The sequence below is a fragment of the Nanorana parkeri genome, unplaced genomic scaffold, assembly GCF_000935625.1.
Source record: "Nanorana parkeri isolate BGI_ZX_2015 unplaced genomic scaffold, ASM93562v1 scaffold23, whole genome shotgun sequence".
NCBI classification, from domain to species: domain Eukaryota; kingdom Metazoa; phylum Chordata; class Amphibia; order Anura; family Dicroglossidae; genus Nanorana; species Nanorana parkeri.
Window position 1 is genome coordinate 3,281,984 of NW_017306291.1, and position 21,998 is coordinate 3,303,981.

At 43.8% G+C, this 21,998-nt stretch overlaps 1 protein-coding gene across 1 annotated transcript in view; it reads left to right on the plus strand.

Moving 5' to 3' along the window:
• RSU1 (Ras suppressor protein 1) overlaps positions 1–21,998 on the plus strand; it is a 121,363-nt gene that overhangs the window by 12,417 nt on the left and 86,948 nt on the right. Inside the window, exon 4 of the mRNA XM_018564123.1 lies at positions 18,119–18,239. Coding sequence (XP_018419625.1) covers positions 18,119–18,239 — 121 coding nt within the window. The remainder of the gene's footprint in view (positions 1–18,118; positions 18,240–21,998) is intronic.

Sequence of the window (21,998 nt, forward strand, 5' to 3'; positions counted from 1 at the left end):
CCCCCCCCTCACCACCACCACCATCACCATCAAAAAAAACCATGACATATGCAGCATTTTAGTTATGATATGGCAGTATTGAACAACACAACTGGTGCATCCCACAATCCAACATGGGACGATCCTAAATAGTTTGTTGAAGCCTTAAATTGTGGGATGTGCTAGGAGCAGTGTTTAGTACCGACCTTTCCAGAAGTTTATGCTTTTATACCTCAAGTGCTGGGACCCGGGTGCTTCTGGGGAGATTGTCACATGGTGTGGCCCACAAACCAGCTTGGTGCCATAACACGTAGATGATGGTGCAATCACTTACAGGCCCACCACATGCTTTATTTATACCCTCTTTCCGATTGGAAAGATTTATTTGGGATAAATGTAGGTATAATAGGTATGGCGCAGGTATGATAGGTATGGCGCAGGTATGATAGGTATGGTGCAGGTATGATAGGTATGGCGCAGGTATAATGGGTATGGCGCAGGTATAATCGTAAAGGGCAGGTATAATGGGTATGGCGCAGGTATAATCATAAAGGGCAGGTATAATAACTATAGCGCAAGTATATTAGGTATGGTACAGCGACAGGTTCACTTGAACAACTGTAGGGCCACAGACTTCTTTTTTTATTACATAGTTACATAGTATTTGAGGTTGAATAAAGACATTAGTCCATCAAGTCCAACCTATTAGGATCTCATTCTAGGAGTACCCGTACCCCTGTATATTACGGTCCCTTAAGAAATCGTCCAAAAGTTTCTTGAACAATTCCACATTATATTTTTTGTAAACGGAAGGATTATTTTTATCCATGCTCGGTCATTAATGCAGAATGTCCAGGGTGTCAGCAATTAGGGGAATATATTGTCAATCACCAGAATACAGGTAATGTCCTGTGATTGCCGTGTCTGGCGAGATTCTGTCCACTGGCGCTCGGGAGTTATATTAACAATGTTTCCTTCATTCTTCTTCTGCTAAAAATTGCTCACTGCTTAACCGACTAATTAACCGAAAGACTCCACTATCTAGTTAGAAGAACTTCACGCAGCTGTAAAGACCTCCATATACACCACAAACTTTAACTCGGCCAAAGCTATTTTTAAACAATTACCTGTAACCCTCAATTTTTAATTTCCATCGTCAAGAGATGACATTTTAAATCCGGCTACAATTCATAGTTGCAAGCGGCCGGTTTGAGCACGTCTTCCGATTACCCGACCATTACTGGCCTGCTAGGTGGCCATGGCTTGTTTACAAATATTTTTAAAATTTTTTAAGATTCAATCTTTCCTCCTGTGCTTAAAGTGTATTTCCACTTTTCCAGCCAAATTGGTATAACACCCTCTTTTTATTTGTTACATGTTCCCAATCACATAGCATTACTTTAGAAAAAAATTGCATCATACCTTTTTTTTTAGATGCACATTGTGCTAACTCCAGAACGGAAAAATCTTGCTAAGTTCTCAGTGTCTGGGGGGAGTTTTGTTTCAGATAATTAACCCTGTCTGCTTTGCTGGCAGATTTAATTTAGTATTTGTAAACTAGATGAGCAGAACTGTCTGTCCTAACGAAGGGTTAATGCCTGAAGACATATTTTGTTTTAAATTATAGTTAGATATACTGTGTGAATAGGAACACATAACAAACATATATTGGGGGCTTCTTCAATTTTGACTGCAAAAGCGGAAATACACTTTAAGATCGGGGCCAGATTCTGAGGCCAGGTTCACACTATGGAGATCTGTGACCACGCAGCAATCATGTTTGAAACCATGCGAATGGCTGCGCGGTCACAGAACCGCCCTCCACGGATGGCGGCGCCATTATTTTCTAATGGCACCCCAGTCACACCGAGCAGATTGCGTGGTTAACCTCCAGTCAAACAGGATTGCGGCTAAAACAGCCACGCGTTGTGTGTCGCAAAAATGTGTCTTGTGTCGCATTTCCCTCCCTTTTTTTTTTTTTTTTTCTGCGATTGCCACGCGGATGTAACCCCATTCAAATCAATGGGGCCGCACGGCAAACGCTGTGTAGTTGTAAAGTAGTCACCGCTCCAAACTCGCTCCTGTGTTGGACTACAACCTTATGTTTAGTTTACTAATTTCTATTGATATTGTAGTCCATCCGGGAGTGAGCTTGGAGTGGTGACTACTTTACAACACACACGGGGACCATAGGGAACAAATGTAGCCACCCTCCAGAAGGAAGGACAGTGTCGGCACCAATTCAGAGATGATTTGAGGATCTACAGCCGAGTGATACACAAATAAGATACATTTTTGTTCATAGTTAAGGTGCTTGAATACATTTTTAAAATTTAACTCCTGAATTAAGTCTCACTTTTTATTGTCATTGCACTTGTAGTCTCTGCATATCTGTACCTCGGTATGGACAGGGGAGGGAGGAAGAATCTGCAATATCCTTTTTATTTATTTTTTTAAAAGATGAACTTTACCTTTGATGGCAATCAGTTCCATGAACATTAGGTGAACTATTGGATTGAAAGATCAGTGTGACTTTCCTTCTGTCCAAGTATGCTTGAACCGACTGAAAAGAACTGACTTTGTATCCGGCTATTTGATCTTTAAATGTTTATTGTTTTGTACTTTTAGCGCTGTGTGCGTATTTATTGAATATTTCATTTGTATATTTAAATGAGGATGCTGATCACACTCCTTGACATACAAATAGCCAAGACAGGGAACATCTACCTATCTGTGTATAAAATACAGACACTATAATGCAGAACAGAAGCACGTATGTGTAAACATTGCAGGTTAACGTAATATAAACTGAAATGTTTTCATGCTGTAAGCGCACTGTGGTTCCTCAAGTTCAGAAGCGTACCTGATTTATCTTTCTCATTGGGTTGGAACAACCGGTTTGCTGCCTCATACACAACTGAGTGGGTCCTTTGATGGGCTCCGTAAATATATAAACATGCATTGCTTTGCCGTATAAGTGAATGTGTCGAGCCCCCCCCCACCCCCCTACTTCACAATACTCAGACCAGGGGACTCTTGCGTCCCTCTCCACCCCCGATGTTCCCCACCCTCCTCCTCCCTGCCCCCACCCCCACCCCTTGGATATTGTATGTGATGTGATTATCTCTATGTCTGTACACTGTATTGTATTCTTGTCATTTGTCATATATAGAAAACCTTCAATAAACATTTAATACGTAAAAAAAAAGTTCAAAAGCATAACATTTAGACTTCAATGTAATGTCTGTTGGTTTCAGTAGAGGGCAATGTTGTGTCAGGATTATACACATTGCAGTGAAATGGCACAAAATAAGACTGTTAAAGACAATTGCAAGATACTGCCAGTTTAAACTGTGAGTGTGAAACTAATTGCATAAAATGGTTCGCTTATTACATCCAAAACAGTCTCCAGTTTGTATGTCCCCGCAGCCTAACGACAACAGCTTCCAGCTATGGTAAGGTAGTCGTGGACCAATGCCTAGGGCAACAAAGTGATCCACAACATTTACAATTCATATCTAATATATATTTAACTGTACTTCTTTCCTTTCTTGATCTTCTAAGTGTGTTTATAGGTAAACCAAGCGCAGTACTGCAGGGTTCACCTTTGTGTAATCTCAGTCATTAAATCCCATATAAGCTTTCACATATTAATGTCATGTCAGACTCATTTTCAATATTTTTAAATCTGCAGCATTCATGAGAATAATACAATGAGCGTGCCATAAATAATCTTGTTTAAGCACTTCCTGCTATAAGATGCTCTCTCTGGCTCCCGGTTGTGGTCCTGGGTTGTCACGCTGTCTTACAAAGGAGACTACGGGCTAGTTCACACCAGCCTCAGTGCGTTCCGGCCCGATTCTGTCCGGGATGCACGGGATCACATCCTGGCCGGCTCACTTTGTTTTGGGGCGGGAGGGTGAGTGGCGTTGCATTGAACTCAATGGCACCGCAACCACACCGTCTGGCCGCAATGCAATTGCCCGCACCGGAACGCGTGGCACATTAGTGCCGGCATTCTGGTCTGGTGCAGTCAGAAAAAAATGTGCATGCACCAATAGTGATGTGCCACGGGTTCCGGTGCAGGTTATTGCATTGCGGTCGGAGGGCCTGGCTTGCCGTGCCATTGAGTTCAATGCGCCGCCACTCCCCCTCCCGCCCCCAAACAAAGTGAGCTGGCCAGAATGCGATCCAGTGCATTCTGGTCAGAATCAGGCCGGAACGCACTGAGGCTGGTGTGAACTAGCCCCACAAGTGGCCTTTTCAACACATATTACGTGGACATGGTCCTCTGTTATCACCATTGGGAAATCTGCTCTGAGAAATGCCAATAAACCATCGCCTGAGGGTATGTAGACAGGAAGTGGCTGCAAAGAGGCTAAAGGAGTTCAGCAGCCCTGAGATTAAACCAAGGATGACAAAGTGGTGAAAACAGTATCATTAGGTATTCATAGTTTGCTAAAACACAATGTCATTCACTAAGGAATTACATCTGTTTATCTCATTGTGATCTTGTTCTGGACAGGAAGTTCAGAGAAGCTCTCCTGAGAGAGTTGGAGTATTTTGGAAAAATGATGACTAAGTGTTTGAGCAAAAATGTAAAGAAATATTTTGCTGGGAAATATACAGTGGCTTGCAAAAGTATTCACCCCCTGGCATTTTTCCTATTTTGATGCATTATCAACTGGAAGTAAAATGGATTTTTGGGGGGTTTGTATCATTTGATTTACACAACATCCTTAACACTTTGAAGATGCAAAATATTTTGTATTGTGATACAAACAAAAAATAAGACAAACAGAAAACTTGAGCGTGCATAACTATTTACCCCCCCCCCCCCACTACAACACCATTGCAGCAATAACAGCTGCAAGTCTCTTTGGGTACATCTCTATAGCTTGGCACATCTAGCCACTGGGAATTTTTGCCCATTTCTTGAAGGCAAAACTTCTCCAGCTCCTTCAAGTTCGATGGATTTCCCTGGCGTACAGCAAACTTTAAGCTGTCATGCCACAGATTCTCAATGGGATTGATTTCTGGGCTTTGACTAGGCCATTCCAATACAGTTAAATGTTTCTCCTTAAACCACTCTAGTGTTGCTTTAGCAGTATGCTTAGGGTCATTGTTCTGCTGGAAGGTGAACCTCTGTCCTAATTTCAAATCTCTGGCAGACTGAAACAGGTTTCACTCAAGAATTTCCCTGTATTTAGCACCATCCATCATTCCTTCAATTCTGACCAGTTTGCCCGTCCCTGCCAATGAAAAAAAAGACCCCCACAGCATGATGCTGCCACCACCATGTTTCACTGTGGGGATGGCGTTTTCCTTGAAGGCCAAAAAGCTCAATTTTAGTCTCATCTGACCAGAGTACCTTCTTCCATATGGTTGGGGAGTCTCCCACATGCCTTTTAACTGACCACAAAAGTGTTTGCTTATTTTTTTCTGTGATCAATTACTTTTTTTTCTGGCCACTCTTTCATGAAGGCCAGTTCTGTGGAGTGTACGGCTTAAATGGTCCTATGGACAGATACTCCAATCTCCGCTGTGGCACTTTGGAGCTCCCTCCAGGGTTATCTATTGATCTCCTTGTTGCCTCTCTAATTAATGCCCTCCTTGCCTGGTCTGTGAGTTTTGGTGGGCGGCCCTCTCTTGGCCATATGCCATATGCTTTCCATTTTTTAATAATGCATATAATGGTGCTCCGTGGGATCTTCAAAGTTTTAAATAATTTTTTATGACCCAACGGTGATCTGTACTTCTCCACAACTTTGTCCCTGACCTGTGCATGACTGAGGTCATGTGATACTTAGACTGCACAACGGTGGTCTTTATTTAACTAATTATGTAACTTTGTGACTTCTGAAGGTAATTGGTTGCACCAGATCCTATGTAGTGGCTTTATGGGGGGGTTGTGAATACATATGCACGCACCACTTTTCCATTTTAAAACAAGTTATTTTCTTGATTTCACATCACCATTTTGGACTATTTTGTATATGTCCATTACATGTAATCCAAATGAAAATCAATTTTAATTCCAGGCGGTAATGCAACAAAATAGGAAAAATGCAAAGGGGGTGAATACTTTTGCAAGCCACTGTATATTTGTTTGATCTGGATTAATTATTAAAACAAATATTGAGAGATAATGTGGGACAGGTGCGGCCACCCAGACCCGCACAGATGTGCAGGTTCCGGTGTGCGTGTGTCATTGTGTAATTGCATGCAGTTGCATCCTCCCATAGGGAAGAACAGGCTGCTGTGCACATTTACATGCAGCACCTGTTCCTTCTGGGGTCGGGTCTTTTTAAGGGTGTGCACGACATATGGACGTGTATGTCTGTCTGAACGAGCCCTTAAAGTGACATTAAACCCTTGTGCTTTTTTGCATATATCAACTGCTAGCAAGCAGTAGATATATGCAAAAACATGAATAAAAGTTACCCAATAGGTTTAAACTTACCTGTGTCTCCACCACGCGCTCACGTCCGAAGATCTGAAGATTCCCGGGTGGCCGCAAAGGATCATGGGGCGAGCGCATGCGCAGTACAGATCTTCGGCTGGGAGACGAGGAGAGACACAAGGTAAGTCAATACACGCAGCCCGGCAGCGTGCACCCGCAGAGACTCCGTGGGGCAGGAAGAGACAGGAGTCGGCGCTGGATCACAGACCGGCACCAGCGCTGGAGGGACTTCTGAAAACTACTGGAAAGAAGAAGATGATCGGATCAATCCGCCCACCTGCGTGACTGACAGCTGGCTCTGCCTATCAGAGCCAGCTGTACCTGCCCCCCTCCCCCGTCCGTTCCGCCAGTCAGCGCTGGCGGATCGGTGCAGGGAATCCAGCCCCTCCCCTGTCACGGCAGAGAGCCGTGACAGGATCGAGAGGTGAGCGAACGCCGGTATGTGTTCGCTCACTTCCCGATCTACTGAGCCGACCTGTGACAGTCTCATGGTCACAGGTCGGCTAGAACTATGAGGTGAGTGAAAATCACTCACCTCATAGTTCTCCTTTTAAGGTTCGTATGGCACTAGCGCCCCTAGATGGTGCTGATGAATATAAGAATTTCCTATAAATGAACCTATCAATATGTTTTTGAAATGTAATGAACATATAGCTGCTCTGAATAGCATTTTCCTATCCACCTGTTTCTATTTGATTTTTTTATATACTACAGTATATGAATGCGGTGGCAGCCATATTTGCTTGTGACAACCTCTCATACTTCAGTGGCGACTGTTGTGAATAGCACCTCGCGCTTGACGTCTTCTTGCATTATTACCTGTCCATAAAGTGTTTTTATCTTTCTTATATGAACTTCTTAGAGTAATTAGAATTTGGGCTAAATCCGTAGTGTGAACATTTAGACATTTAGTAAACATCTCTGTGAGCTGTTGGCGGGTGACGAGTAACGGCGTTATTTTTAATTCGATCTGAAAAGGTTTCCAGGTACATGGTGACTGGGTGTTTTTTTTTTGTTACTGTCACATCATACCACATCGTCCTATCGCAGCCTCTTACTAAGACATTGACAGAACTGCTGGCAAATTTGTTAATGTGTAGGGTCACAAAGTCTAAATTGCATGGGAGCGCGAATCTGAACTTTAAGAAATGAAGGAACTTTGGTTATATATATAAATTCTACAGCTAGTTATATTTATACCGCGGTGACATGTATCACCCGACTGAGTTTCAACATTTTACTTTTAATTGCTCTATATCTGCAGTTTCTGTCAAGCTGATTTCTCCTTGCTAGGATACCTCTGCTTAATACTTAGAAATTTCCCGGCTACTCTGCGCTCATTTTTCTTTTTCTGGTATTATACATTTGCCTATAAAGTGAAACTCTACTCAAGGCCAGGAAAAAAAAAGGATTAAAAAAAAAAAAAGTAATGGATCCGGGATTTGTCGTTCTGATTCAGTGACTCCCTATCTCAGGGTTTCTGCTATGTATTTTATGTGGAAGGGGCATTCGAAGCGGTCTTCAGATGCGTCTCCAAAAATCTCATACTATTTGAGGTTGCTGCTAGCTGCACTGTGCACTTTGGCAGTTAGGACCATGCCACACTTGCTGAGGGCAAATCGACAGCCGCAGATTACTATGCAGGGCAGAAAAACACACTCACTACTGTGCACAGGTCACTCCCTCAGCCGTGGTGGGTGGCGTAGGTGCGCGTGAGGCCTGGTTCACACCTGAGCGTGCAAAACACAATCAGGAATACAGTCTTATGAGGCTCGTTCACACCTGCGCGCTCGTAAGCTACAAAATGCATAGCACAGCAAAAAGTAAAAGCTCGATTTTTTTTCTGGAAGATTTCTGCACATTCTGACTGAGGTTGTAGCCACAAATGCATGGAAAACCGTGTGTCTTAAAAATTGTGCGTTTTTGTGCGTGCTCGCTTATGTCCATGTGTTTTTGTGTGCGAAAAACGTGCTGAATTCAAAACGCTGTGTGGGAATGGGGCATGGCATTCTGTAGCGTTAAAGTAGTATTAAGCTCTAAGTTTGTGGTTTTGTTTCTTTTATTAATCCAGATATAAAATATATTTAAAACATACATTGTCCATCAAAGTATTTCTTTACATTTTACACAAGCACTTACAGTCATCATGTTTCTGAACAGCTCCAACTCTCTCAGCTCAGCTTTCCTAAACCTCATATTCAGTACAAGATCACAAGCTCCAGCAACAGTCTCCAGCAACCGTCCATCTACTAGCTTGGAGAAGGAAGGAGGATGGGGAGTCACCGCTCAAAGCTCACTCACGTGATGGGCTACAATCTCAATATAAATTAGTAGGGATGCACCAATACCGATACTGGTGCTCCAATGCATAGCCTGTTACCCGAACAAGTCATTACACACTGCCAGGCTTCCTGATTGGCCAGAAAGCCTGCTTCATGCTCTCTCGACACCTGGTGGCGAGGGGGCATGGAGCCGGCTTCCTGGCCAATCAGGAAGCCGGGCACCATGTAATTACTTCCTGATTGGCCAGCTTCTCAACCAATCAGGAAGCCAGGCGGAGAGTCAATACCCCCCCTTTCCCCCCGGCTTCCTGGTTGGCAGAAGGCCAGCTCCATGCTCCCATGTATGGAGGGGAGCATGGAGCAGGCTTCCTGGCCAATCAGGAAGCCGGGCACAATGTAATGACTTGCTACCTGATTGACCAGCTTCTCAACTAATCAGGAAACAAGGTGGCGAGTCATTACACACCACCTGGCTTCCTTAATGGGACTTTCGGTATCTGCGAGTACCGGAAAAAAAATATCGGTACTCGATACCGAAAAACCGGTATTGGTGCATCCCTACAAATTAGTAAACTGAACATGAGATTGTAGTCCATCACGTGAGTGAGCTTGGAGCGTTGACTACTTTACAACACACAGGGACCATAGGGAACAAAAGTAGTCACCCTCCAGAAGGAAGGACAGTGTCGGCACCCATCCAGAGATGATTTCAGGATCTACAGCCGAGTGTTACACACATAAGATACATTTTTGTTAATAGTTAAGGGACTTGAATGCATTTTTAAGATTTAACTACTGAGTTCAGTGTCACTTCAAGTATCAGCGACCCAAAAGTCCCACCCACTACAGGCTGCCTGCAGAACACTAAAGAGGACGGATACAAGACCAGTCACCCTGCACAAGGAGAGAGGGCAGCCGTGACAAGTCTGTATTACAGGAAACAGCTGCACAGACGCAGGCTGGAGGAGTTGTTTAAGGCCGGATTACTGCACATGTATATGTGAAAAATACAAAAAGGACTGCAAGGTTCAGTTGTCACTGCGCAAGGTTCTGGTATTTGGACAATATTAGTTTAACCAGTTTCAGTGGCCTTATTAGAAGACTGCCTTAGTCTTGATTGGCCACCACAGAGTCCAGACCTTAACCCCATTGAGAATCTTTGGGATGTGCTGGAGAAGACTTTACGCAGAGGTCCGACTCTCCCATCATCACTACAAGATCTTAGTAAGAAATGAATGCAACTCTGGACTGAAATAAATGTTGTGACATCGCCTATGCTTTTTGAAGCAATGCCACGGCGAATGTGTGCCGTAATCAAAGCTAAAGGCGGTACAACGAAATATTAGAGTGTGACTTTTTTTTTGGGACAGGCAGTGTATCTTTATAGTCATAAAGGTTTATAGGTGAACCTCTGCAAGTGCTGGGCTACCTATTTACATGCCGAACAGATGTTAGCAGATGATTTAGAAAAATGAAGTGAACGGTATCAATTCTGAAGAGCGCCCGGAACACTTTGCCCATAATTCATTGTTTTAAATTACAGGAGGACTGATGTAGAAAGGAGGCTGGGATAATCTCTCATGCTGTCAGGAGAGTAATACCTTAGATCTGAATTTAATTGTATCTACAGAGAAACAGAGGGAGCCCTGCGTGTTCTGGGATGGAGTCTCTGGCCTAGTTACATTTCATTTCATGCTTATCATGATGGAAGGCCAGTGTATCAGAAACTGAGCATTTATAGGTGATACATTGAAGCAAAGCTTCTATTGTCATGTTTACCTACAAGGAAATTAACATGTAACTTTCACATCCAGGCAGGTTTGTTACAGATTTTCACAAAGGACATTTTACTTGAAGGTTTGCGCAATCCTCTCTGTACGTTTAAAGCTGAACTCTGGGATAAACACACAGACAAACACACGAGTCATGTGTATTCTTCTTTGGATCTTGGATGAGCTTTGTGTATTTCTTCCAGATCTGTGCAGTAATCCAGTGTGAGATTCCTGTAATAAAGACCGCTCACTGCTGCTCTCTCTCCTTGTTCAGGGTAACTGGTCTTGTTTCCGCCCCCTCCTGTAGTTTTCTGCAGTCAGCCTGTAATGGGTGGGGCCTACTGGGTCCCTCCCACAGCTCTGCTCTCTGTACAGGCTATGTGCACCACAGTGATGATGCCACTGCTACATTTACATGGTTATCTCTAGGTTTGAAAAGGCACTTAAAGCGCACAAAATGAACTTATATAATTTTTGGCTATTGGGGATACATTTACATGAAAGTTTTAATGTCTGAAGTTCAGCTTTAAAACTGTCATAAAGTTGACCTCCAAATAGCAATAGCTGTTTTAAGCTAATGTAGTTGCAGGGTATCACGTACCTGACTGAATACTCAGCTGAGAAGGGGGCTGCCCGTGCACCTCGTGTCCCACACCTCTGGAAGTAGTGACAGGGGATATACGGACAGAGCAGAGCACAGGTGCCGATACTGGTGGCTGGCTGGTTCTTGAGTGCGTTGGACCAGCTGGTGAATCGGCAGGACCGAGATGACACCTTGAGGCCAAGGAAGCACTGGCAGGATGTTGTGGCTCAGGATGCTGATGGAGCGATCCACCAAGTGGCAGACCAGGAGGAAAGTCAGGTTCAAGCCGAGATCATACACGGGGAGACGAATCTTGAGGTGCCGAATCACAGATCAGGAGCAGGGTCAGGAAACGTAAGCCAGGGTCATACACAGGAGATCAGAGAGCAGAGGTACCCAATCAGGAGGAGGAAGCGAAGTCAAATGGTCACAAGCCGGGTTCATACACAGGACGTCAGGATACAAGAACAGAGTACAGGGCACACGGGGACAAGCTGATGACTCAGCAACTTGGTCATGGCTTCATGTCTCTTTAAATATGATAGCGTGCACGCTAATGAGCGTGCACCTGTATGCTAAAGCGCGTTTTCCCGGAACTTTGGGTAATGGGTTGCCTACTTGTGTGCGTGCACGTTTTTGAGCAGGAGTCCATCTGCAGGTACGTCTCTTACACAGGGTATAGGAATGGAGTGTATTACTTCTGAATGTTTCTTGATTCTAGGCGATCTAATATTCAGCTCTCCAGGTGCATCTGATTCTGGTCTCTGCTGTCTGTCTTCTTTTCACTTGCACACTGGTCCACTGTCAGTATAGTGGGCTTAAGGGTTAGAGTTTGTCAGGATTTTATTGTTGACTGTGTTCCTGCTGTGTCTCTCTGCACTTCCTGTCTCAGAGGCAGGTGTCACTGGGACAGGAAGCAATGGGAAAATCTTCCCCCAGATCCGACTAATAAAAACCAGTAAAAGAAACTGTAGTTCTAACCCCTCCCAACTTTATCCAAAGCTATTCAAAAATGTCTTAGCCGGAGTTCCACAATATATCTCTTTCTTTCTAAAACAAAACAAGAATTCTACAGACAAAACTACATGATTCCACGTGCCAGTAGAATAGCAGAGTCATAACTCAGATGTTCCACACTGTTCACAATTCCAACAGCCGAAGTCTTTCTAAATATTAAATTGGGGGAAAGTTTTGCAGTAACTTCAGATACAAATGCTTTGTTGCGACATGGAAAATACTGAATTCTGATGTCTGTCTGTTCTGTACACTTATTTTATTAATGTTCAGAATATGAATTTCCTTTTTCTTTTATTATGCATGCCTTTTTTTAATGTTGTCTTCACATTTACATGCAGACCACGCTGTCTAGTATTCACAGTTTGCATACCTTTTTTATCTAAAGGAGTTCTAAATTCCCAGCATATACTGTCCTGTTATAACATCAGCATTGTAATAGGAATACATAGTAGAGTTGTTGTTTTTGATAATACAATCAAAGCTTACTTGAAGAAATCCCTTTTATGTAGTGAGTGCTGCCTTCCATCTGCCCATCACTTTCACCAACTTCCTGGATTCCCAGTGTGCTTTTCTTGTTGTAATACAATCTCGATTTCTCAAGACTACATAGCCCAGAATGCATTGCCTCCAGCAAGCAATGATAATGTTACATTGTGGGCATTGAGATGTAACTCAGATGGCAGGCTTAGAGTGGTGACAAAAGAAGTGAGGGCTGAGTGAAATGGTGTCAGTGCATCAGTGCCCAGCCTCCTCCACTGCAGCTGCTGGCTGTCACTGACTCAGCAGCGTCTGTGAGGAGGAACGCGCCGCTGCATAGATCACTGACAGGTTGTCAGTGATCTGAACTGTGGTGCGTTCCTCCTCACAGCCGCCTGTGACAGCCAGCAGCCTGAGATGCCATAGCGACCCAGGCGGCCCGCACAACATCAAATGTAGTGTTGTATGCATGGCATGGAGTACTGTAGTCCATCTTGAGAGCAAGCAGAGGAGGACGGCTACATTCCCACGTATATTCTCAACCAGGGTGCCATTGCTTCCTCAGGGATGTCTCAAAATGTTGTGCTAGTGGGATTGTGATGTGAAGGGGGGAATGAATACTGAGGTGAAGGGCGGACTCTGATGTGAAAAGGTGGATCCTTATGTGAAGTGGGGGGTAATTTTGATTTGAAGGGGGCACTTCAATGTGAAGGGGGAAGCCCACTTCTGTGTGTGTTCTTGTGTGGGGTCCCCCTTAAAATCTATGACATCATCTAAATCTGTTTTATAGACTGGGGTGTCTTGATCTTTTGCATACTTTTAAAGCAGGGCTTGACAAATTTGCTTTAAATCTAGGAGCCAGCTAAAAAAAAGTTAGGAGCTAGGTTTTTTTTTTTTTTTTTTAACTAACAAAGCTTTATTTTCAACTACAGTTTTAATTGGTGCATGCCGCGATACCTGACGTGTAGTGCAAGTGACGTTTTTGTACGTAGGTGCACCTGACTTGTGTTTCCATTTTTAAAATATTCTTTAATTTTTATTTAACTTTTTATTTTTTCAGCTTTCTTTTTACTTAGCTTCATTGCTATCACATGGGGAGGCTCACAAGCCTTCCCATGAGGATAGCAGGAGATGGCAGGTTCTCTTTAAGGTGACATTAGGGGTCTATTAGACCCCTAGTGTTTCCTTTCCACTTTAATAGCTTTAGCTGAGGAATGACAGCTGACTGCTGAGGCATATGAATGTAAGCCCAGCAGGCAGTGGCTGGGAGCAATAGCCAGGCTGCTATTGGCTATTTCAAATGGCAATAGCCAATAGCAGGCTGTCTATTGCACACACACCCACTGCCTGCTGTTAATCAGCAGATGAGGGACCTAAAAGTGAAAGAGGGGGCAGGGGGGCTCGGCAGGGGGAGGCACAGTTGCTGTCAGTGGTCTATCCTCCCCGCCAGGCACCAGCTGCAGTGGTCTGTGTCCCCTCTTATCCCAGCTGCCTCTGCTGATACAGGCAGGGAGAGCAGCGGGGATCGAAGGGGACACACTGCAGGATGCAGTGGGCTCCCGGCTGGGAGGAGATTAGGGGAGCAGAGCTGATGCTGGCGTGGACGAGGCTGATTAAAGTCCAGGCGCCAGGATGCAATTTCTAGTCGCCACAGCGACCTGGAACCTGGGATGTGTGGAGCCCTGTTTTAAAGGGTGCCACGACTTAAAAAAAAGTTGAGAAGCGCAGGTATAGACCAAGCATAGCCATGCTCATAGTGGCATTTGGAGTATAGAGGATTATAAATCCAGTTTCCAGGATGTGCTGCCAGATGCTGTAATTGGAAGGTACAAATTTGACAAGGGATGATGGTATTGAATTAGATTTTAGTTTTTTGCTGATTGGGTTTCGTGGCACTTTTACGTTTTTGGTTCTGTTAATCAGTGGGAAGTTTGATATGTACTGAATATGTGTAAATGATCTCATCATTGAGCTGTTAATATTGATAGAGGGTCTCTTGAAGTAATATGTTCTTTTATCCTTCCCAGTGTTTAACCCCGTTTCCTATTAAACACGAAGAGGAAACCGAGACACAGCCACCAAAATACCAAAATCCCTTGTTAAGCCAAACCGGCTTTTGGCCTCATCCCCCCCTGAGTACACGACTCTGATCAATACACACAAAAGGTTACATAAGATTAGCCGCAGATCAATGTTTAGCTATTATCTGGAAACGCGAGGAAGTGTCCTGACAGCGCCAGTGGAATACCAGTCTGCAGATGAAAGGTTAATTTGGCTGCAAGGAGAATATGAGCCAGAGGACACGAGTGTAATTGCCGCTGTGATAAAATTAAATGGAGAGGTCTGCGATCATCCAAAGGAAAACGTACAGTGAATGACCACATGCATGATATGTACTGATACAGAACACACAGCAGGCCTCATTTGTTGTACAGTTATAAAATATATTTTATAAAGGGGATTCTTTTGGTTCCTTTTGTATTAACGAGGATTTCTGAGAATGCTAGGTGCAGTAAACTCCCTGTTATCCGGCATCCACGGAGATTGGTAGATTCCAGATAATGTAATTTCTGGTTGCTTGACAGCTACCATTAAAAATACTGTAGGTCTATCAAATGCCATACCTCATACTATACCAAACCATGACATAAACTCTGTATTGACTTCATATTAATATTGAAATGCAGTAATCAAAAGCAAATTAAGACAAATAGACACACTTAAAGCAATTTAAGACAAATAGGCACACAATCGTTTCCAGGATAATGCATGCCGCAGATCAGCAGAACAATTTTTTTTTCTGGTTAGATAAGAGTTCTGGTTGAATTCTGGATAACAGAGAGTTTACTGTATTATTTTTTTTCCCCTTGATTTCCATCACTTTCTGTCCCAGTGACAATGATCAGCAGGACACATAGAAAGGAGAATCTCCCCAGCGCAGACACATGTAGCAATAAAAGCCTGACAGAGGATCTAAGTCTTCTCATCTCTGACCAAATCTTAAAAGAAACAAAATGAAACCCCTGTTTAGCAGGTTACTGTCCATATTTCCTGCATGACCCTGATTTACTAAAGGGAAGAGTGTGTGCACTTTCAAAGTGAATTTTGACTTATGTTTACTCAGAAAAGGAGGTGAAGTTGTGATGTCTTCAATCGTCCAATCATGTGAAAGCACAAATCCTGTTTTAATTTTCCTTTCACGTGATTGGATATTGCAAAAGGAATTGCTACATTGTTTCACCCCATTCGCTAAGATAAGCGAAGATTCACTTTGAAACATGCTGTACTCTTTTATTAAATCCTCCTCGCTGTGTTGTATGTCAAATGTCTATCCCAATGTTAAATGCTCAGTAAGTGTAGAGCAGGGTGGGCAACTCCGGCCCTCCAGCTGGAAATAAAAGTCCCATGAGGCATTGCAAGACTGGCAGTTACAGGCATGACTCCCAGAGGCAAAGGCGTGTTGGGATTTTGTAGTTAAGGAGGCCTATGATTAAGCAAGGGCCAATTGCTAATTTTTTTGTCTAGGAGCTAAAAAAATTAAAAGTTATACTTGCCAGACCATCCCAGCTGGCTCACTGCTTCTGTGATATCTGAAGCGTGTCTACTCCTTGCTGCACAGATGAACTGCTCCTCGGAGTCCTCCCGTCTATACACAGTCTATACACGGGGGAATTTATCAAAACTGGAGCAGATTTTGCACTGCAACCAATCGGCTTCTATCTCTCATTTTCTAATCTTACCTTAACTGAAGAGAAATGCTGATTGGTTGCCATGGGCAACTGCTCCAGATTTTGTCTGCTCCAGTTATGATGAATCCCCCTCACGGTCTATACACAGCATATGCACAGTGTATAGAGCGGACACCAGGATCCTTAGACTGCTGCAGCAGAGGATCAGAGATGCCGGAGACCCCGGTCTAAGAACAAGCCAGCTCTGATGGTCTGGTGAATATACACTATATTGCCAAAAGTATTGGGACGCCGGCCTTTACACGGACATGACCTTTAGTGGCATTCCAGTCTTAGTCCGTAGGGTTCAATATTGATTTGGCCCACCATTTGCCACTATAACAACTTCAACTCTTCTAGGAAGGCTGTTCACAAGGTTTAGGAGTGTGTCTATGGGAATGTTTGACCCTTCTTCCAGAAGCGCATTTGTGAGGTCAGGTACTGATGTTGGACAAGAAGGCCGGGCTCGCAGCCTCCGCTCTATTTCATCTCAAAGGTGTTCTATCGGGTTGAGGTCAGCCCTCTGTGCAGGCCAGTCAAGTTCCTCCACCCCAAACTCGCTCATCCATGTCTTTATGGACCTTGCTTTGTGCATTGGTGCGCAGTCATGTTGGAACAGGAAGGGGACATCCCCAAACTGTTCCCACAAAGTTGGGAGCATGAAATTGTGCAAAATGTCTTGGTATGCTAATGCCTTAAGAGTTCCCGTCACTGGAACTAAGGGGCCAAGCCCAACCCCTGAAAAACATTCCCACACCATAATCCCCCCTCCACCAAACTTTACACTTGGCACAATGCAGACAGAAAGTACCGTTCTCCTGGCAACCGCCAAACCCAGAGACATCCATCGGATTGTCAGATAGAGAAGCGTGATTGGTCACTCCAGAGAACACGTCTCCACTTCTCTAGAGTCCAGTGGCGGCGTGCTTTACACCACTGCATCTGATGCTTTGCATTGTATTTGGTGATGTAAGGCTTGGATGCAGCTGCTCGGCCATGGAAACCCATTCCATGAATCTCTCTACGCACTGTTGTTGTGCCAATCTGAAGGCCACACGAAGTTTGGAGGTCTGTAGCCATTGCCTCTGCAGACATTTGGCAACTTCTGTGCACTACAGCATGCGCTGACCCTGCTCTTTCATTTTACGTGGCCTACCACTTCGTGGCTCAGTTGCTGTTGTTCCCAGTTGCTTCCACTTTGTTATAATACCCCTAACAGTTGACCGAGGAATAATTAGTAGCAAGGAAATGTCACGGATGGACTTATTGCACAGGTGGCAACCTATCACGGTACCACGCTTGAATTCACTGAGCTCCTGAGAGCCACTAATTCTTTCACAAATGTTTGTAGAAGCGTCTGCATGCCGAGGTGCTGGATTTTATACACCTGTGGCCATGGTGGTGATTGGAACACCTGAATCCAATGATTTGGAGGGGTGTACCAATACGTTTGACAATATAGTCGAACTTTTTTTTTAGCACCTAAACCCAAAGAGCCCTGAACCCTAGCAGAGCGGGACTAGCCCCACTACAAGGGTTAATAACATTTTTCCTAGAGTTCTTCTTTAAAGCACAGCTGGAAGGCCGGAGTTGCCCACCCCTAGTAGAGATTAGGAATAATACTTACCTTATTCCTTGCTCTGGCAGTCTCCCTCCGTCTGTGGGACCAGTCCTGCAAAATTGGAATTGGGCTTTAACAGTGTGGAGGCCTTAAGCAGAGAATAAGGAAAAGGGGTGATGGTGTAACCAGGGGCTTGATTCATTTATAGATGTTATTTTTGATGTCAGTAACACTTTTTTTTCCGTTCTCTTCTTAGGTGTACCAGCCAACATTGCTGATTTGAAAAACTTGGAGGTGCTTAACTTTTTCAACAACCAGATTGAGGAGCTTCCAACGCAGATCAGCAGTCTTCAGAAGCTGAAACATCTTAATCTCGGGTATGATTCCACAACCGACTTACACTAAGATGAGGATCACGGCAGTGTTGTCTTTGATGATAGATGACCTTACAATGGCTTATTCTTGTCCATAGGCAACAAGGCAGGAGGGGGCAACACTGGTATTTACCAGTGACCTTGAAGCTGACCGCTTTTGCCTCCATAGAGAGCCTCACCTACATCCCCTGACCGCACGTCCCTGGTATTTACACAAAAGCATTTCCATTGCTCTCATTAATTGTAAATTAAAGTGATATTAAACCCTCAGATTTTTTAACATAAAACAATACTGTAATGTGCGCCTTACTGTAATCCATGGTTGTTTCCCTTCTCTTTGCTGCTCTTCCTTTTAAATCCTCATGTCTTCTCATGCTTGGGGAGAACTTCCCTTTGCAGCTCAGTGCATCTTCCTGTAGTACTGGCTCAGGTTGCAAATGTACACACAGACACCATGTAGCCATTCTAGAGACAAGGCAGTCTGCTGCAAAACAGAAGTTCTGCAGAGCATGAGAAGACATGAGGATTTAAAAGGAAGAGCAGCAAAGAGAAGGGGAAACTACCATGGATTACAGTAAGGCACACATTACAGTATTGGTTTTGCAATTGCATTGCAGGCATGTCAAACTTCCATTTTGTATACCCCATGCTGCCCTCTCATTTCTTCTTTGTACCCCTTACCATTTTTTCCCTCATGCATAGCAAGTCCTCTCCTGTATTGAAGCTGATAACTCTCAATTCAACACTTTGAAGCTGCAGCAGCTATCATGAGCCTACCCTCATTTTTGGCTGAATGACTTCCAATATTCATCAATAACCTCTTCTTCTGATTTGTACTGTTGTTGACTCCCCACTTACAGCTGTTAGCTTTCTCTGTCATTTTGTTCCTGAGTGTTATATGAACACACATCGGCATCCCTTTTGGACGTGCTCAAGCAGCCAATCACCAGAGTGCACAGCTACAGTGTTCAGCACCCAAAGCAAGCAGGGCAAAACAAGCATTACTAAAAGGATCCTGATTCCTGCAGATGTGTTCTTTAATATAATGGTTTTGAAGGAAGATAAGGGTGAAAAAGGAAGGATGCTGTGATGTTTACAGCCGGCTCCTCCCACTAATGAGCAACAGACAGATGCATTGAAGAGATCAGGTGGTCTTAAAAGAAGTTCTTGAACAAAATGATTTGCCGAAACATTTGATTCCATATTGCGGGGATGGGGGGGGGTTATTATATGTGTGTACTACATTTAGCTTTAAGAATTTCAATTGAATGAGTCCCCATTTGTCCTCCCTTTGATAAAAGCTAAATGTCATTACATAATTCTGCAGCTGCAAGACATCAGACATTTTCTTTGGCCCCTTTCTCTGGGACAAGATGTCAGCATTTTAAATTGTTTCTATAATGTCAAGTACCTGGAGTGCGATTAATCTTTTTTTGAACTAGAGTAGTTGTGGTCCTCAGTAGACCTAATGCGGACTTTCAGAGATTTTTTTTTTTCCAATGAAAGCAGACCACCGAGTTTGTCACTCCTGCTTTATAACATTAGCTTATCCCTTGTCAGTCACTTAAAGGAGAACTATGAGGTGAGTGATTTCCACTCATCCTCATAGTTAGAGCCGATTTGCGACAATGAAGCTGTTACAGGTCGGCTCTGTTGATCGGGAAGTGAGCAGAAACATGCCGCCGATCCGCTCACTTCCCGATCGTCTCCCTGCAGGGAGCGGTGACTGTCGGTCACGGCTCCCTGCAGGGATTCCCTCCTCCCCTCTCTGATCTTCCATCGCTGAGTGGAGGAATGAACAGGGGAGGGGGCGGGTACAGCTGGGTCTGCCTCTTGACAGGCAGAGCCAGCCGTCACTCAGGCAGCTGGGTGGATCTCGACCGTACTTTTGGGATCTGTCCCGGCTGCACCAATCTCGGTATATCGCGGGGCAATAGCAAACCTGTGTTCAGACCATTAATAGACAAAGTAGCAGGTATACTTTAATGTCTCTCTCCCCAGCAGCATTTTTTTGCTTGCTCCCAGTGCTCTGTTCATCCTCAAGAGTAAAGAAAATACCCAGTACTTCTTGCTTACCTTCATCTCATGTGACAGTGCTCCTGCTTGGCGATGGACCCAACGCTGTCACATGGGCTTGGATAGATGGCAGTCCTCCCTTTGTAAATTCTAACCAGAAAGACTCAGATCTTACTAAAGGATTTCTTTCAGTGATCCGGCTCCTGCAGTATATAGGGAAGATTTTTCCTACATAAGGAAAAAACAACTTTGCCTTAAAGTGAAACTGAATTAAAAAAGTGAAGATTTGCTTTATTATAGAGAAAATATGGACATTTTAATTGTGCCTAAGCAGGACCCTGGTAAATCTAACTTTTACCATGAATTCTCCTGAAACATATCCGGTGCACTTCCTGGAATGTGAGTGTGCCTTCAAGCCTCTGCTAGTCTCAGTAGATTTGGAGTAAGATTTGGTGATGTCACTACTGTGCTTCTCACTGTTCTCCTTGCTGGAGGATCTAAAAACGTCCTGCCTTTCTAAGATGGCGGCCCCCACACAGAGACAACTTGCAGAACAAGCCATGTTAATTCAGTAATGGAAATGATCAGCTGCAGGGAGACCACAGGCAATACTGGTGACTGGTCCTTGCCCTCTGAGGGCCTTTTTTTGACCACAGCTTCCGGAGTTCAGTTCATCCTTAAAGTGGTCCTTTCACTTTAACATTTTCCTTAGATTATTTTTTATGTGTTGCAAATTCGGAATTTGTTAACAAGATGCTACTAAGTGATAAAAGTTCCACGTGTAGAGGAGTAATAAAAGGTAAAATCCTCTGTTTCTAAGCCGATGAGAGATATTGTCATCTTGCAGACTTTCATAAGTGCTGACACAGGGAAATTTCAACTTCGTCCTCAACATAAGTGAAGTCGTCAGTAACAAGAAAAAACAAAACCTCTCCACATTCATTTCCGTTATTAATATATCCGGTATAAAGTTTTGGACTGGGCTGAATATCAAGTGCTTTTTCTGGATAAAAATAGAAGGCAATATAGTCCCAGCAGGGTTATTCAAACGTCTATATTTCTAAGTATTTGAGTGTTCCATCAATTTTTTCCTGAAAGCTGTTCCATTCAATCAGAATACTGGGGAAGATTGTTTTAAAGGCCCGAAGAGTAGGGCAAAAATAATGGCCGTAAATCATATTATTTTGGCAAACAATCATTCTTGATCAGGGATCTTTTTTTCTTCACTGACTCAGACAAAGTAATCAGATTTGATTCAAACTGTTGCTTGCAGATGGATCGTGCAGTATATAGGAACTGAAAAGAAGAACTGTGTTGCCCCAATCAGGTGCTTTCTTAAGGGGATGATCCAGTCAAGTCATGCTGGCCTGGTTTTGTAAACTCCTGATTTACGTTGGTACCATGGTCAACTTAAAGTCCCTTTTCCTTCATTTAGAATTTTATAGGCCAGGAAGTCTTAAAGCGGACCTTACACATATCTTTAAAATAACAACAAACACACCTTTAGAAATGTTTAGTAATTACAATCTACAAACACATAAATACAGTATAGGCTTTTGCATACCTTATTTTTCTTTACTTCTGTAAAGATTGCGGCACGTCCTTGCGTTCCACGGTGGAGCGCAGCCGCTAAACAGGAAGTTCTACTCGCGCCGATGCGTTCCACCGTGGAACGCATCGGCCGGATGACGTCACTGGCTCCTCCTATTCCTTCCGGCTTAAGACGCCGGCACACTGTCAGCTCGG